This window comes from Rana temporaria, chromosome 2 (assembly GCF_905171775.1).
Source record: "Rana temporaria chromosome 2, aRanTem1.1, whole genome shotgun sequence".
NCBI lineage: Eukaryota > Metazoa > Chordata > Amphibia > Anura > Ranidae > Rana > Rana temporaria.
The window spans coordinates 512,978,233-512,994,543 of NC_053490.1; the positions used below are offsets into that span (position 1 = coordinate 512,978,233).

General features: G+C 43.6%; 1 protein-coding gene across 3 annotated transcripts in view; it reads left to right on the plus strand.

The window, feature by feature from the left end:
• The window catches only part of DSCAM (DS cell adhesion molecule), a 712,133-nt gene that overhangs the window by 527,890 nt on the left and 167,932 nt on the right, over window positions 1–16,311 (plus strand). For 2 of the 3 annotated variants that reach the window (XM_040338982.1, XM_040338984.1), the window contains exon 25: window positions 8,321–8,509. In XM_040338982.1, coding sequence (XP_040194916.1) covers window positions 8,321–8,509 — 189 coding nt within the window. Of the gene's footprint in view, window positions 1–8,320; window positions 8,546–16,311 lie in introns of all 3 variants that reach the window. The other variant, XM_040338983.1, reaches the window with a different exon arrangement.

The following is a 16,311-nucleotide window of genomic DNA, read 5'->3' on the forward strand; positions in this document are numbered from 1 at the left end:
GGACAGGGAATATCATTAGCTTACCTGGATGTACACTGATATTTAGACTGGGGGACACAGATTAGACCAGTCTTTCCCAATAAGGGTTCCTCCAGAGCTCACCTACAATGACCACCAATGTAAGGGGGCAATTTCCCACTGACCACCAATGTAAGGGGGTAATTTCCCACTAACCGCCAATGTAAGGGGACAATTTCCCACTAACTGCAATGTAAGGGGGCAATTTACCACTGACTGCCAATGTAAGGGGGCAATTTACCACTGACTGCCAATGTAAGGTGGCAATTTCCCACTAACCGCCAATGTAAGGTGGCAATTTCCCACTAACCGCCAATGTAAGGAGGCAATTTTCCACTAACCGCCAATGTAAGGAGGCAATTTCCCACTGACCGCCAATGTAAGGAGGCAATTTTCCACTGACGGCCAATGTAAGGGGGAAATTTCCCACTGATCGCCAATGTAAGGGGGAAATTTCCCACTGATCGCCAATGTAAGGGGGCAATTCCCCACTGACTGCCAATGTAAGGGGGCAATTTCCCACTGACTGCCAATGTAAGGGGGCATTTCCCCACTGATCACCAATGTAAGGGGGCAATTCCTCAGTAATCACCAATGTCAGGGGGCGATTCCCCACTGATCACCAATGTAAGCGACACCAACACTGATCACAAATGTAAAGGAGCTTGACCCCTATTTTTAGCCTAGGTTTACAGCAGTACAGTGCAACCTAGTGCCCATATGGTTTGTGTATGGCGCGTGTAGGGTAGCCTATTTATTTCAGTGGGCTGCCCTACCCATGAGAAACACAGGGAAAGAAGTCCCTACCCTTTTGTATGTAGTGGTACCCTCTGCTGAGTTTTGTAGTCCACCTGTCACCCTGCCCAGCCACTCACACCATTTCTGGTCACTCTCAGACAGAAAACGTGGATGGGGTAAAGGGTATATGGGATGCCCACTTGATTGCAGAACATTTACATTGGACCATCTATATACACTCTCTGTATATACACTCCAGTCTTCACTCCTGCACAACACTTACTTGCAGACCTTTTCCTCCTCAATACTTCCAGTACTTTACTTGCTTACTCTTCTAGGACCAGCTAGCACTGATTTGTAGGCCGCAACTGACTCAACCAGGCCTAAGGTAAGTTCCCTTTATAGGCAGGGACTGCGGGCCCCTTTAGTATAGTGGCAAAAATATGGTAGTCTTTTAGTGCTAGCTATCCACGTGGCTACTGAGCCCAGTACCACATCTTCAGGCCCTGCCAACCCTCGTGGCTGCAGCTGCCTCTTTTCACTACCCGTGTTTTCCACAGTTCTCTCACCTGGTTCTGCACCCATCTCAGACTGCAATCTTCCAGTCCTCTCAGGCGTGGCTCCCCAGTCCTCTCTTTTTCACTGACTTTCAATGTAAGGGGACACTTTTTTTTCTCACAGCCCACCAATGTAAGGGGACACTATACAATTTCCATTGTCTTGGCTATTATTATTAACAAGATCTGTAGATATAATTCGTTTTTAACAGAGATTCCCTGAAACCTCAAAATTATGTTTACGGTTCCCCTCGGATAACATGGTTGAGAAAAGTGAGTCAGATGTTGAAACATGTGCACTCTAAAATGATGGGTGCAATTTAATTTAAAAACTTGACTCAGTCTTTAAGTGAACCTTAAAGTGGATGTTAACCCCATTCATGAAATCTGACCTGGGCACATATATCTGTAGTGTTTACTTATCTCTCTCCAAAGCTCTAAGTCCAATGTCTTTCTGCTGCCCCATTCCTCTGTTATCAGCATGATCATTTCTGACAAGCTACCCAACACAGGAAGGAAGTACAACCCATCAGGGTTTACTTCCTCTTTAACCACTTGCCCACCGCAGTACGAGAATATACATCCTCGACTTTGTGCGGTGATATCTGAATGATGCCTGCAGCTACAGGCATCATTCAGATATCACCGTCTTCAGCCGGCGATTCTGTGTACAATAAGAACAATCAAAGCAGCAGTTCCGCCGCTTGATCGTTCTTATAGGCAGCGGGACGTCCCCCCCTCCCGTCGCCATCCGGTGCTTCTCCGGGCTCTCCCGTGCCATCGGGGACCCGGAGAGCGAATCGGCCGGCGTTCGCTGAAGAACCATAGAGATGACTGGTGACCAGACGGTCACAGTCATCTCTATGACCGTCGGAGGCCCGGGCGCAACGTTATGACGTCACGCCCGGTACCCGGAAGTAAACAAAGCCGCAATCGCGGCTGTTGGTGTGAGATCGGTGAATGTTTTTTCACCGATTTCATGCTTGTAAGCCTGGAGGAGAGATGTGGCCCCACATCTCTCCATAAAGAGGACCTGTCACTGTGATTCCTATTACAAGGGATGTTTACATTCCTTGTAATAGGAATAAAAGTGATAAAAAAAAAAAAAAGTGTAAAAATAAAGAAATGAAGTAAAATAAAAATACATTTTTTTTTTTTTTTTTAACGCCCCTATCCCCGGTAGCTCGCGCGCAGAATGAACACGCATGCAAGTCCTGCCCACATATGTAAACGCCGTTCAAACCCCACATATGAGGTATCGTCGCGTGCGTTAGAGCGCGCAACAATTCTAGCACTAGACCTCCTCTGTAACTCGAAAATAGTAACCTGCAAAAAAATTTAAAGCGTCGCCTATGGAGATTTTGAAGTACCGAAGTTTGGCGCCATTCCATGAGTGTGCACAATTTTAAAGCGTGACATGTTAGGTATCAATTTACTCGGCGTAACATCATCTTTCACATTATACAAAACAATTGGGCTAACCTTACTGTTTTGTTATTTTTTAATTCATGAAACCGTTTTTTTTTCCAAAAAAAGGTGCTTGAAAAATTATTGCGCAAATACCGTGCTAGAAAAAAAGTTGCAATGGCTGCCATTTTATTCCCTAGGATGTCTGCTAAAAAATATATAATGTTTGGGGGTTCTGATTAATTTTCTAGCAAAAAAATAGTGATTTTTACATGAAGGAGAGAAGTGCCAAAATAGGCCTGGTGGTCAAGTGGTTAACAAGCTTTGTTGCAGAATCCTTCCTGTTTCTGCTCTGAAGTAGAGGCTGTTTGTGTCAAAGTGCAGAGTGAATCTGAATGGGAGTGACTTTTTCATTATTATTTAGCTAATGCACTTAGTGTTCTAATGAGGAGAGTTGCAGGGTCTGCATCCCTTTGGTGGTTATTAACCCTTTGGGAGTATGTCACCGAAAATTGCATTTTTGTTTCAGAGGATTCCAAAAATCGGACTTGTATCTTAGTGCGGACTTCTGGGAAAATCAGTGAGCCAATCACACAAGCGGGAAATTAAATTTCTGGGGGGGGGGGGGGGTTCCTCCAGATTGCCATAATGTATTGCATATTACAGAAAATTACAGCACTGCAGTTTGAAATGAAAAGGTCTGTCATTTGTAATAGCATTCAATTGCAATGTGACTTATGCATCCATTGTGTACGCTATATATTTTTTTATTTACTATCCAATTCCCACAAAAGTGGATTTGTCCTTTAAAATATTCTTTATTTGTGCAGGGGGGGGGGGGGGTATAAAACCCCCAAAATGCATTGTTTTTTTATTTTTGTTATTTTGACCTTCTGTCATGCTAAATAAGGATTTACCGGACTTGCATTATAATTCTGGCGCGCTCATTCCCCACAATCAGAATTTCTCCTCGTTAGTTCTGCTTGTGCACCTGATTCCTACCCCCCTAAAAATGTCTTCTAATGTTATTAAAAGCTAATTTTCTGCCAGCTTGTATTTTAGGATTATTGTTGCATGAAGGTTCTAAGACATGGAAATAACAGTCCTATAAATACCCAGGTCACCTACACAGCAGCAGATGTGCAAACTTATTACACATTCAGGAACAATTCTCCCGCTGTGAATGAGAATAATGCAGCCAGAGCCCAGCCAACAGAACACAAACTGCAGCTTAAACCTCAATACCAGATAAACAGGGAAAACGAAAATTACACATCGCGTATCGTGTTCAGAAACTTCCCAGATCAAATGTACACCCCAATCACACCGGACCACATTGCAGTTAAAGGGAACCTGGCGGTTCGTAGGACAAACAGGAATTGTTTTGTGTAGTTCCAAACATGGTGCATCAGTTTTTCTTTTTGTGTTTTTTTGGAGGGGGGACTGAAAGCTTTGGGCCAGATTCACAGTGAGAGTACGCCGGCCTATCTACTGATACGCCGGCGTACTTTCAATCCTCAAACCAAGATACGACGGCTTCTGGGTTTGATCCGACAGGCGTACGTCTTCGTACGCCTTCGGATCTTAGATGCAATACTTCGGCTGGGTGGAGTTTGCGTCGTTTTCCGTGTCAGGTATGCAAATTAGCTATTTCCGACGATCCACGAACGTACGCGCGGCCGTCGCATTCTTTTACGTCATCTCTAGTCGGCTTTTTCCGGCGTATAGTTAAAGCTGAGATTTTGCGGCGTATAGATAGACTTGCCATGTTAATTATGGCCTTCGTTCCCGCGTTTATTTAGATTTTTTTTTTTTTGCGTAAGTCGTCCGTGAATCGGGATGGACGTAACTCACGTCTAAGTTCAAAAAAATTACGTCGTTGCGACGTCATTTCGTGCAAAGCACGGCGGGAAATTTCGAAACGGAGCATGCGCAGTTCAATCCGCGCGGGGACGCACTTCATTTAAATGAAACACGCCCCCTAATCGCCGATTTTAATTCCGCCGCCAGAAATGCACTACGCCACCGTAACTTTCGGCGCATAATCTTTCAGGATTCGAACCAAACCCGGAAAAGTTACGGCGGCGTAGCGTATCAACTAGGACCAAAAAAACTGGCATAAAATAACGTCAAATGATCTGCATTAGTAGGCAATTAATATCGTCAGTGCTGCTAATGATGACCGCAGATATAGATCTGTTCCTGAGTGTCCTGTATAAACATGCCACCTCGGTCAGTCAAGTATGGCTCATTACCTATTCACCGGCCCATATATATCTTGTATACATTCAAAATATTGAGTACTATGCAACTATTAATGTGTATGTGTATCCTTCTTTTTTGGTTTATAGCAGCTCTGTTGCATACGGTGTACCAATACCTTGTATTATATTTTACTAATATTTATTACCTCTCATGTGCTGCCAAGCTGACATACATGTATCTATTATGTTCATGCCATGTGTGCATGTGAATGTATATATATGAAAATACTTTTTTACTTGTTGTATACCATTGTTACAAATAAATAATGTTTACTAACCACTCTACCTCCACAAGTCAATTGCCTCATTTAAAGTCCCACATTCCTTTCTTATTTACTTGAACCCGGGATGAAGGTACATTTATTGTGCCTCATTTAAAGTCCCAAAACTGCCCCCTTCTCACCTCTCGGGATATGTACGTCACTTATCCCAGGAGGCATGAGCCTTCATTGAAGAACAGGAAGAGGGGCGGGCCTATCGGCGTATCATCGAGGTAACTGCCCACTGAACCTAGAGGAACTGGTGGGCCTCTCGATGATGTCAGATAGAACATGGTGGTGTGGGACGGAGCTGTGGCCAGGCATGAGATGGTTTCAACAGGTCATGCTGGATCCATTAAATCCCCACCAGAATACACTAATTTGACAAAAGCTGGATGTTAGACCAGGTTGTGTCAGACAGACGGTTGTACACACTGACCAAAGGTCCAGTCAGCTAGAAGTGAGGTTTACTTGTTTCAAGGGCAAAACCCTCTTTATCAGAGCTTAGTCCTTCTGCCCTTGAAACACCTAAGCCTCACTCCATCAATGGCAATAACTGGAACATTGCTATTGGATTTGTCTACTGGATTGTATTGATGTGTCTGATTTTACTTACTTTTGTGAATATATTGGAGATTTTGGGTTCACATATGTGTGAATTGAATGCGAGTTTCGCCGCATCCAATTTGCATGACATGCATGTGTGACCGGCTCTCAATGGAGCCGGTTCCCACAGGTCCTGGGTGCGCACGGTCCGCATTGAAAATCAGTCCTGTGTGTGTTTGGGTCCGATTCAGGTATGCATTCAGGCAAAAATTGGGACCTGATTCACACCTAAACCGGTGAACAGGAACACACCCAATGCTGGGAACCACGGCCCCACATATGTGAACCTGGCCTTAGGGTCAGGTTAAGAGCAGGGTCCAGTTATTGAGGGACTATTTTTGGTTTTGAGTACTTCTCTATTCTGAAAACATAATTTGAGACTTGAGAGTTTAAAATATAAATTAGAGGGGCAAGTGATACACAAAATAATAACTGAGGGATGTACAGTGTGAACTGATAGAGAAAGAGAAAAAAAGAGAAAAACGTTGAAGACATGAAGGATGAAGACATACATTTTCAAAGATCAACTATATGGGGATAGAGGAGGAGACAGCCAAACAGATTGGGGAAAGAGAGTTCCAGAGGATGGGAGAGGCTCTGGGGAAGTCCTGGACATGAGTATGGGAGGACGTAATGAGGGGTAGAGAGCAATAGGTCTTGGGAGGAGTGAAGAGGGTGGTTTGGTGATATTTTGAGATGGGTTTGTTGATGTAGCTCAGGAGAGAGATGTGGATGGCTTTGTATGTTGTTAAGTATTTTAAATTCGATTTCTTGGGCAAGCAGAAACCAGTGGAGGGATTGGCAGAGAGGAGGTGGCAGATACTGGATGGTTGACAAGGTGAACAATCCTGGTAGCAGAATTCATGATAGACTGATTGGGGGGTATAGTGTTGAGCAGAATATGCCATATTCGATTTCGCGATATATCTCGAATATATATTCGAATATTCGAGATATATTCGCTAAATTCGAATATTCGTGATATTTTATCGAAAGTAAATAATTGCGATTTTTCGCTATTGCGAATGCGAAAATAATTGCGATTTTTTTGATAACTGCGGTAGGAGCACTCTGATTGGCTCAGAATATTCGTGATATTTTATCGAAATATCGCAACATGCGAATGCGATATTTATTGCGCAATTTCGAGAAATGCTGTAGGAGCACTCTGATTGGCTCAGAATATTCGTGATATTTTACAATACAAAATAATTGCGAATATTCGGCAAATGCGGAAGGAGCACTCTGATTGGCTCAGAATATTCTTGATATTTTACAATACAAAATAATTGCGAATATTCGGCAAATGCGGAAGGAGCACTCTGATTGGCTCAGAATATTCGTGATATTTTACAATAGAAAATAAAAAGTGTTTTGCATTGGTGGTGATTCTTTACTCTATCCATCTGTCACAGCCATTTGTCAATCAAACACCTTGAAGATTGAACACGTTCATGCTGCATGCTTTGGACTTTTTTTCACTTCACATATCAGACATTTTTATGAAAGATTATTTTTCTATTATTGGGACTATATTTCTTTATATATTTGTTTCACTGTGTATTTCACAAGTTATTTGCGCTTGCTTATTTTATAATTTGCCCACATGTCTTGTCACTAGACATATTTTTTATTCTTGTAGAGCGACTCCATTTTCTGTCTTGTATTAATTTATGTTGTATAACATTTTTGAGTTGCTGCTGTATTCTCCCCTTTTTTTAAGGTATGCGCAATTTTTTCCTTCTTACAAAAAATAATAATATCAAACATACAAATATTCATAACATACACATACACAAAGCCCCCCCCTTTTGCATCAGAGACAATCAGAGTTCTCCTACCACAGTTATCGAAAATTCGCAATCATTTTCGCATTCGCAATAGCGAAAAATCGCAATTTTTTTTTTTTCAATTTGGCAACATAAAAGGATCGCCTCAGCTTAGCTACTCGGCCCAGGGTCTCTAATCATACCAGCAATGCTTTTAGACGTCGATAGGATGTGATCTGTTTTAAAAATCAAATTGAAAAAATGCGAATATTCGGAATTGCGAATATTCACCGCGAAATTCGAAATATAGCGCGATTTCTCGAATATGCTATATTCGAGTCGAATATTCGCAATGCGAATATTCGTGAGCAACACTAGGGGGGTAGCCTGTCCCGTGTAGGTCAACGAGGTGGGAGTTGCAATAGTTAAAGCCTTCTCTGCTACAAAATTCCATGAGTCGTCACTGTTAATTTCATGTAATAGAGTGAACACCAGTCCTGAAGACTTATTGCACAGTTTATTAAATAGCAACACTGTCCGTCTTTCATAAGCCTTGAATATTTTTGTCTGGTCAGGTATGTTAGTTCTCAAATGATTGCACCTTGACTGTATTTTAAGACTTTGCTTGAAATCCAGCATTGATTTGAAGAGCAGGTTTCATGTTTCTGATAGACACTGACCGTTCTGTGCTTCCTTTTCAGGTTATATACTCCAATACTCAGAAGATAACAGCGAGCAGTGGGGCAGTATTGCCATAAGTCCCAGCGAGCGCGCATACCGTCTGGAAAACCTAAAATGTGGCACCTGGTACAAATTTACCCTCACGGCCCAAAATGGAGTCGGACCCGGGCGCATCAGTGAGATCATAGAGGCTAAAACCCTTGGGAAAGGTACTGGAGTCTTGTCCTGCCCACCCAAAGCAGGAAGTAATTATTAACTATCCAGTTATTTGATTTTATCTCAATTTGTTTTTGAATGAAAATTAACCTTTTCTTCTGCCAACCACTCACATCTCTTGTGTGCATGGGTTTTTGTTTGCATCAGCTTTTTGCCCTATACAATTCAATAGCAATGGAAAAGCTACTTGGGAGATTTCACCTCACCTCCTATCCTTGTGACAGAAAAAATATCTCCTGGACAGTTAGGCCCCATACACACGATAGAATCTATCCGCAGATAAATCCCATCGAATGGGTTTCAGCGGATAGATTCTATGGTGTGTACACTCCGGCGGATATTTATCCGCGGATATTTCCGAATTCCAGCAGATAAATATTTGTCGACATGCACAGAATATCTATCTGCTGGAATCGGATCCCACGGATGGATCCGCTTGTCTGTACAGACTCACCGGATCCATCCGTCCAAAGGGATTCCCCGCACGCGTCGTAATGATTTGACTCATGCGTGGAATTCCTTATATGACAGCGTCGCGCCCGTCGCCGCGATTATGTATCGCGGCGGCGGCGCGACACGTCATCGCCAGAGGATTTCGGCGCGGATTTCAATGCAATGGTGTGTACACGCCATCGCATAGAAATCTGCTGAAATCCTCGAGAGGATGTATCCGCGGATAAATCCTCTCGTGTGTATGGGGCCTTAGACGGAGACTTAAAGGGTCACTAAAGGAAAAAAGATTTTTTGCTGAAATGACTGTTTACAGGGTATAGAGACATAAAAGTTAACTGATTCCTTTTAAAAATGATTACAAATAGATAAAAATCAATCATATAATGTGCCTGCAGGTTAGTTTCACTTTTAAACTGGTTTCATGTTCCTGTGAACTAGAGAGACACACAGAACAAAAACAAACAAATCCAGGGCAGTGTTTTGTTTTTTAAAATGAATCTGATTGGTTCTGTTAAGTTTTAGACACACAGTAATGACAGCTTAGACCAGGGCTCAAAATTTCAAGTCCTGAGCTACTAGCCAGGCCTCAAGAGTTACTCGCCACCAGTTGCCCCACCTAATTCATAAACTGCCCTGTGCCTAATTGCACCCGTAAACACGCCCTCGTAGATTATCTCATGGAATGACAATGTTTTATGCAGAATCAAGTTACAAAATTAAATATTACCAACAACAACTTTAACAAAATGGGACAGGGCACTGGGGGCAGACCAGAGGTACAGGGCACTGGGGGCAGACCAGAGGGACAGGGCACTGGGGGCAGACCAGAGGTACAGGGCACTGGGGGCAGACCAGAGGGACAGGGCACTGGGGGCAGACCAGAGGTACAGGGCACTGGGGGCAGACCAGAGGGACAGGGCACTGGGGGCAGACCAGAGGGACAGGGAACTGGGGGTAGACCAGAGGGACAGGGCACTGGGGGTAGACCAGAAGGACAGGGCACTAGAACTGGGTCTCTTCCCCATTCTCTTGCTGCTCCTCTGCAACTCCCATCCATCCTCTCTCTCCCATTCATCTCATCATCAGGAGCCTGTGTGTGCGGCTCCACGCTTGCATGTCCCCACTTCCCCCTTTTATTCAGGCTGGCAGAGAGGAGAGGAGCTGCAGCACAGCGGGAGGGAGTACAATCCAGCGCTGAGATCCACACAACTGCACAGCCATTGACACCATAGCACAGCGCACACTGACAGCGCACAGCACACATTGAGACCAGTCTGTTCACAGTGCTCAGGCTAAACTGTTGGACACTTACATAGAGCACAAGGAGAAGAAAACTGCACAAACTAGAAGGCTTCCGCTCTCATGTCAGGGCAACTTTCAGTGAGCGCTGCACCGGAGTGGTAATTTTTGCAATCATCCACCTCACTCATTACTTTCTGCTCTCCAGCTACACTGGTCGGGGGGGGGGGGGGGCAGGCTCAGAGAGGTCATACTGTTAGGTCCCATGGCTTAATGAGAATTGTAAGGAGAGCACCTGTGTACTGCTCTGCCTGTGCGCGGCTCACCAGACTACTTTTCCCGAGCATGCACCTTTCCTCTTCGGCCGCCAATCTCATCGGGACTCTAAGTGTAGGCACAGATTGGAGGGAGATTGGTCATGCAGCCCTGTCATCACTCGCCCCCAGCTTAAATCCACTCGCCAAATGCTAGTAGGCGAGTGGAAATTTTGAGGGCTGGCTTAGACCACCGTGAAAAGCTCCCAGTACCATGGTTAAGGAAACAGACAACCAGGAAGTGTGGAGATCAGAGCAGAATTACAGCAACTTCAAAGCAAAAACGAACAATAAGGACATGAAACCAGTACTACAGTAAGGTAAAGGAAGCTATTTAGCTAAAAAAAAAATCCTTTAGTGATCCTTTAAAGTAGAACTATAGGCACAACTTTTTTTTTTTTTCATTTTGGATAGTGTAATAGAGGGTTAGACCACACATCTGATTTTTTTTCACCATCTGTGTCCCATTGTGGAGATTTCCCTTTACTTCAGGTAGCCAAACAGGAAATGAGAAGAAATCCTTGCAAAATAGGGGAATTCCTTGGGGACCCCCAGGTCATCAGAACTAGTGTTCCCATTGGAAGATTTTCCCTCCTTTACTTTTCCGGGGACAACCCAAAGTTTGGGATTTTCTTTTATGTTCACGTTCAATGATAATGGTAAACAGAACAAATAGAGAGGGGGGAACGTCCTAACAGGGCACAAGCAGCAATAGGAACTGGCAAGCATTTTAATCCCTCTCCGCTCAATCCAAAACTAAAAAAAAGTCTTGCCTTTAGTTATACTTTAACCACTTCCCACCCACCCGATGAGTTTTTACAGCCACAATGTGGCTCTAAAATGCCGGGAGGCCGTCTATATACCGCCTCCAGCCACTGGGGGGTGTGCGAGTACCGCCGGCGGCACGTGTGCACGCCCGCCGCGTCACTCAGGTGCGGATGCGCGTGCCTGGCGGCCGCGATGTCCGCCAGGCACCCGCGATCGGCAGTCACAGAGACAGGGACATGGATCCACATCCTGTCAGGGAGAGGAGACCGAGGGTGTGTCCCTTGTATATAGAGATAACCATCAGTCACCTCCCCCAGTCAGTCCCCTCCCCCCACAGTAAGAATCACCTAGCAGGGCACACATTAACCCCTTCCTCGCCCTCTAGTGTTAACCCCTTCCCTGCCAGTCACATTTATACAGTAATCAGTGCATATTTATAGCACTGTTCCCTGTATAAATGTGAATGGTCCCAAAAATGTGTCAAAAGTGTCCGATGTGTCCGCCGTAATATCACAGTCCTGACAAAAATCACAGATCACCACCATTACTAGTAAAAAAATAATAATAATAAAAAAAAATAATAATAATTCTATCCCCTATTTTGTAGGCGCTATTAACGTTTGCGCAAACCAATCACTATACGCTTATTGTGATTTTTATTTTTACCAAAAATATGTAGAAGACTACATATCGGCCTAAACTGAGAAAATCTAAAAAAAAATCTTTTTTTAATTGGTAATTTATTATAGCAAAAAGTAAAAAAATATATATATTTTTTTTCAAAATTGACGCTCTATTTTTGTTTATATCGCAAAAAATAAAAACCGCAGAGATGATCAAATACCACCAAAAGAAAGCTCTATTTGTTGGGAAAAAAAGGACGTCAATTGTTTGGGAGCCACGTCGCACGACCGCGCAATTGTCATTCAAAGCGTGACAGTGCTGAAAGCTGAAATTTCGCCTGTGCAGGAAGGGGGTATATGTGCCCAGCAAGCAAGTGGTTATTAACCTGACAAAGGTTACAACCAGGGGCAGACTGACAACTCATGGGGCCCCCGGGCAATAGAAGATCATGGGGCCCCCAGGCTTACAGATGGCCACCACGCCAGGAGGCAGTGCAGAGGCGGGGCAGCTAAAATCTCTGGATTTTCACATCAAAAGGATGTCAGTTTCGGACCTATCAGGGACAGATGTAAAAAAAACACAGATTTTTACATACTGTCCCTGGTTTTACTGAGCCTGGCAACCCTGATGGGGCCCCCTAGTGGCATGGGGCCTCGGGCAGTGCCAGAGTGACTCAATGGTCAGTCCGCCCCTGGTTACAACCCTTCCCCATTTTACTTTATAAAGTCTGCTGTATGCCGGTACTGAGCCAGTGGTTCTCCTGAATGACGCTAGCCTTAGAACCAAGCAGGCCCCACTAGACAGGAGATCAAGCTATTGCTCCCTACAACTCAAACAATCATTTGTAACCTCTGGAGGAAGCCTCGTTGAGAAAGTTTGGTCTAACCTAATACATCTAACTCTCCCACAACCTCTCTTGGTTGTGTTGCCATAGCAATCTTACGTTCCATTTATTTTGAACGTGTCTTGTGTTAGGCATGTCAAGCAAATCTATTCTTCCTAAAAGATTTTTGAGTATTATAAGATTGGAATACTGTTATATTTCCCCTTTCTCTTTATATTTTGTTCTGTCTGCCCTTTAGCATTTAAGAATATCATTGTAACACTTAAGCCCTGTACACACGATCGGTCCATCCGATGAAAACAGTCTGATGGACCGTTTTCATCCGTTAACCGATGAAGCTGACTGATGATCAGTCTTGCCTACACACCATCGGTTAAAAAAAACGATCGTGTCAGAACGCGGTGACGTAAAACACAACAACGTGCTGAAAAAAACGAAGTTCAATGCTTCCAAGCATGTGTCGACTTGATTCTGAGAATGCGTGGATTTTTAACAAGTTTAACAGGCTTTTTTTTAACCGATGGATAAATAACCGATGGCGCCCACACACTTGATTGTCATTGGGACACTGTGTTGGTGTTGTAGTGGAGGTACCCAGCAGAGGATGGGGTTCAGGCTGATAGTTTTGTGTGTGTGCAATGAGAAGCGCCTAAAGTGAAGAATCACATGCAGAAAAGATTTGGTTCAAGACTTAATTTGCAATCAGTAAAAGATTTATATCCAATGCCCTTAAAGCCTCGTACACATGATCAGTCCATCCGATGAGAACGGTCTGAAGGACCGTTGTCATAGGTTAACCTATGAAGCTGACTGATGGTCCGTCGTGCCTACACACCATCGGTTAAAAAAACGATCGTGTCAGAACACGGTGACATAAAACACAACGTCGTGCTGAAAAAAACGAAGTTCAATGCTTCCAAGCATGCGTCGACTTGATTCTGAGCATGCCTGGATTTTTAACCGATGGTTGTGCCTACTAACGATCGTTTTTTTTCCCATCGGTTAGGAATCCATAGGTTAATTTTAAAGCAAGTTGGCTTTTCTTTAACCTATGGTTAAATAACCTATGGGGCCCACACACGATCAGTTTGGACCGATGAAAACGGTCCATCAGACCGTTGTCCTCTGGTTAACCTATCGTGTGTACGAGGCCTAAGAGGATTTGGACTTACCATTCTTCAAGTCTTTTAATGGTAATGCCATGGAAACTTTTCACAGTCTATGGGTTGTAGCAGCGAGTCAGTGTTACTCCAGTGTGGCAAAACCAGTGATTACACTATGACAACTGCTTAGCATCAGGTACCGGGAGGTCTCTGCACCTTCAGAATCTCTAGAAGTCAACTGAACAGTGTGTGCAAATTCCGACTGAGGCATGGTCGTTGCTCCTCAGCAGCACCTCTTGAGCTTTGGGGGCCAGGAGCACTTTGATAAAAAGGTATGTGCGGGCGACTTGCGATGTGGTGTGCGTGGAATCTTCTGTTGAGCATTTGTATTAGTTTATTCACTCTGACATGCTGACGAGTTTACTTTAAATCTGCACTTTGTGCCTCAAGGGCTTGGTATTGAGTATCTTTTCCCAGACCAGAAGCATTGAGGGCAATGTAGGCTCTTCTCTGATCCATGTGTGACCTGCCTATTCTTCACAACTGTATCTAATTTTCAATATAAATCGCATTTTCGTGCTTATAAATATTTATGCACATTGAATATAAGCCTGCATTCGTCTCCTCGGGTCAGGCAGTGTTTGCTTACCTTCATTGTCAATAAATTCAGTTTGCTGTCTTGGCAAGTTTATTGGGGAATAGTGCTTTGTATTGTAGATGGATAAGTGACACCAGGTTTTTTTCTTCTACCAGATCTCTTCCTTGAAGGTATATTTGTTTATTTTTATGTTTTTGGGGTTTTTAAACTTTTTTTTTGCAGTTTCGACTATATAAAATCTTTGTTTTAAAAACAATTAAACATTTAATGCAAGATGACTGAATGATATTCATCAATGAGAATTATGGATTTTCTCAAGACAGCTTGTACTGCTTTCACACTCTCTCTTTAATTAAAGCCTGTATAGCAGTGGATAGGGCCATGCAGAACAGCAAGGGTCATTCTTTTGACTCCTTCAGCTGTTTGTGTAATCTTGACTTCAGATGTTGAGCAAACAACTGTTTCTTTTCAAGGCAATGCTGATGGTAGGAAAAAAAGTATCAACCAAATAAAAACTTCATACCTACAAACAACATAATATAATATAACATTTACAAATGTAAGGGAAAGCCACATATATGGTGTCCAATGTGTCCCTGTTAAGGTGGAGTGGGCTCCTTTCAGGCAAAACCTTCCTTTTATGTACTGCAACGGCCAGTTATAGATTGGGGTGGTCTTTAGAGCTTGTCGGCTTGTAGGTAGGTGCAGTCTATACTCCACACTGTAGGTGGTGTCGACTGAAGCGGCATTGCAGAAGAGGAAGGAAGTTGTGAGGTGCTTGGTTCCTCTACGATTTCCTGTGGTCAGATTGGAGGCTGGTGCCCCTTGTGGTCTCAGCGGCCATCTTGGATCAGGGCAGTGGCTAATTAAGATCCTGGATTCTGGGTCTGGCATGCTTTTAGCGAGTAGCTAGTGTAGGGACAGGTTCCCCATCTGTTAGGGACAGTGCATAGAGGCAGGGATAGGTTCCAGAGGAGTAGGGAAAGTACAGGGACTATGCTATCTCCAATTACGAAGCCTACAATTTGTGTGGACTGGTCAGGCCACATTCATGTTCCTCGTTGCAGAAGTTAGTCAGCTATGACTAAGCGCCCTGTCTGGTGTGAAACATGTCAGCGGCTGTGCAGTTAGTCTGTACCCATCTTTGATGCCTTGATTTTATTTTCAATAAAGGTGAATATTTAGAGTACGGTTATCGAGCTATTTATTTTTTCCATTATCTCTGTTGCAAACAGAGCCAGCACCCTGCTTGATTGTGGAGACAGCTGACCTGGAGAGGTAATCACCCTGGAGCGGTGAACTCCCACTCATTGCAGAAGTTGTCGTCATCTCAGGATAGCGCTGTCTGCTACTGTTTCGTAAGCGGCTCCGGTCAGCTGTGCCTACCCACTGGGTCTAGTTATGCATTGTTGGGACTTTCTTTTTTTTTTTTTTTTTTTTTTTTTTTTTTTTTCAGTTTCAAAATAATTTATTGAAAGGCAGTACAGTACATAGTATGAGCCTCCAGCACAACCTGGGGCTAAAAGGTATACATACAGTATAGAGACTAAAGTAACAATATTGTCAAAAGGAGTATAGATCAAGGACATGACTTATACATGTAATTGGATATTTTCACCACTTTGGGACTAAAGTCTTCAAAATGGAGAAAACGAGAATATGAATGCGATTAAAAAATAATAAAATGGCAACTGGTACTGACTGCATTCCCGGCACCCCCAGTGGGATCATACTGTGCCTAGGAACCAGTGAATACTTTCAACTCGGAATGTGTGCCTACCTAGGGTGAAAGTGGACCCCCTGTCCCGGAATAACTGATGTTTCCGGGATCCTAGATCCATCCCAACGCTGG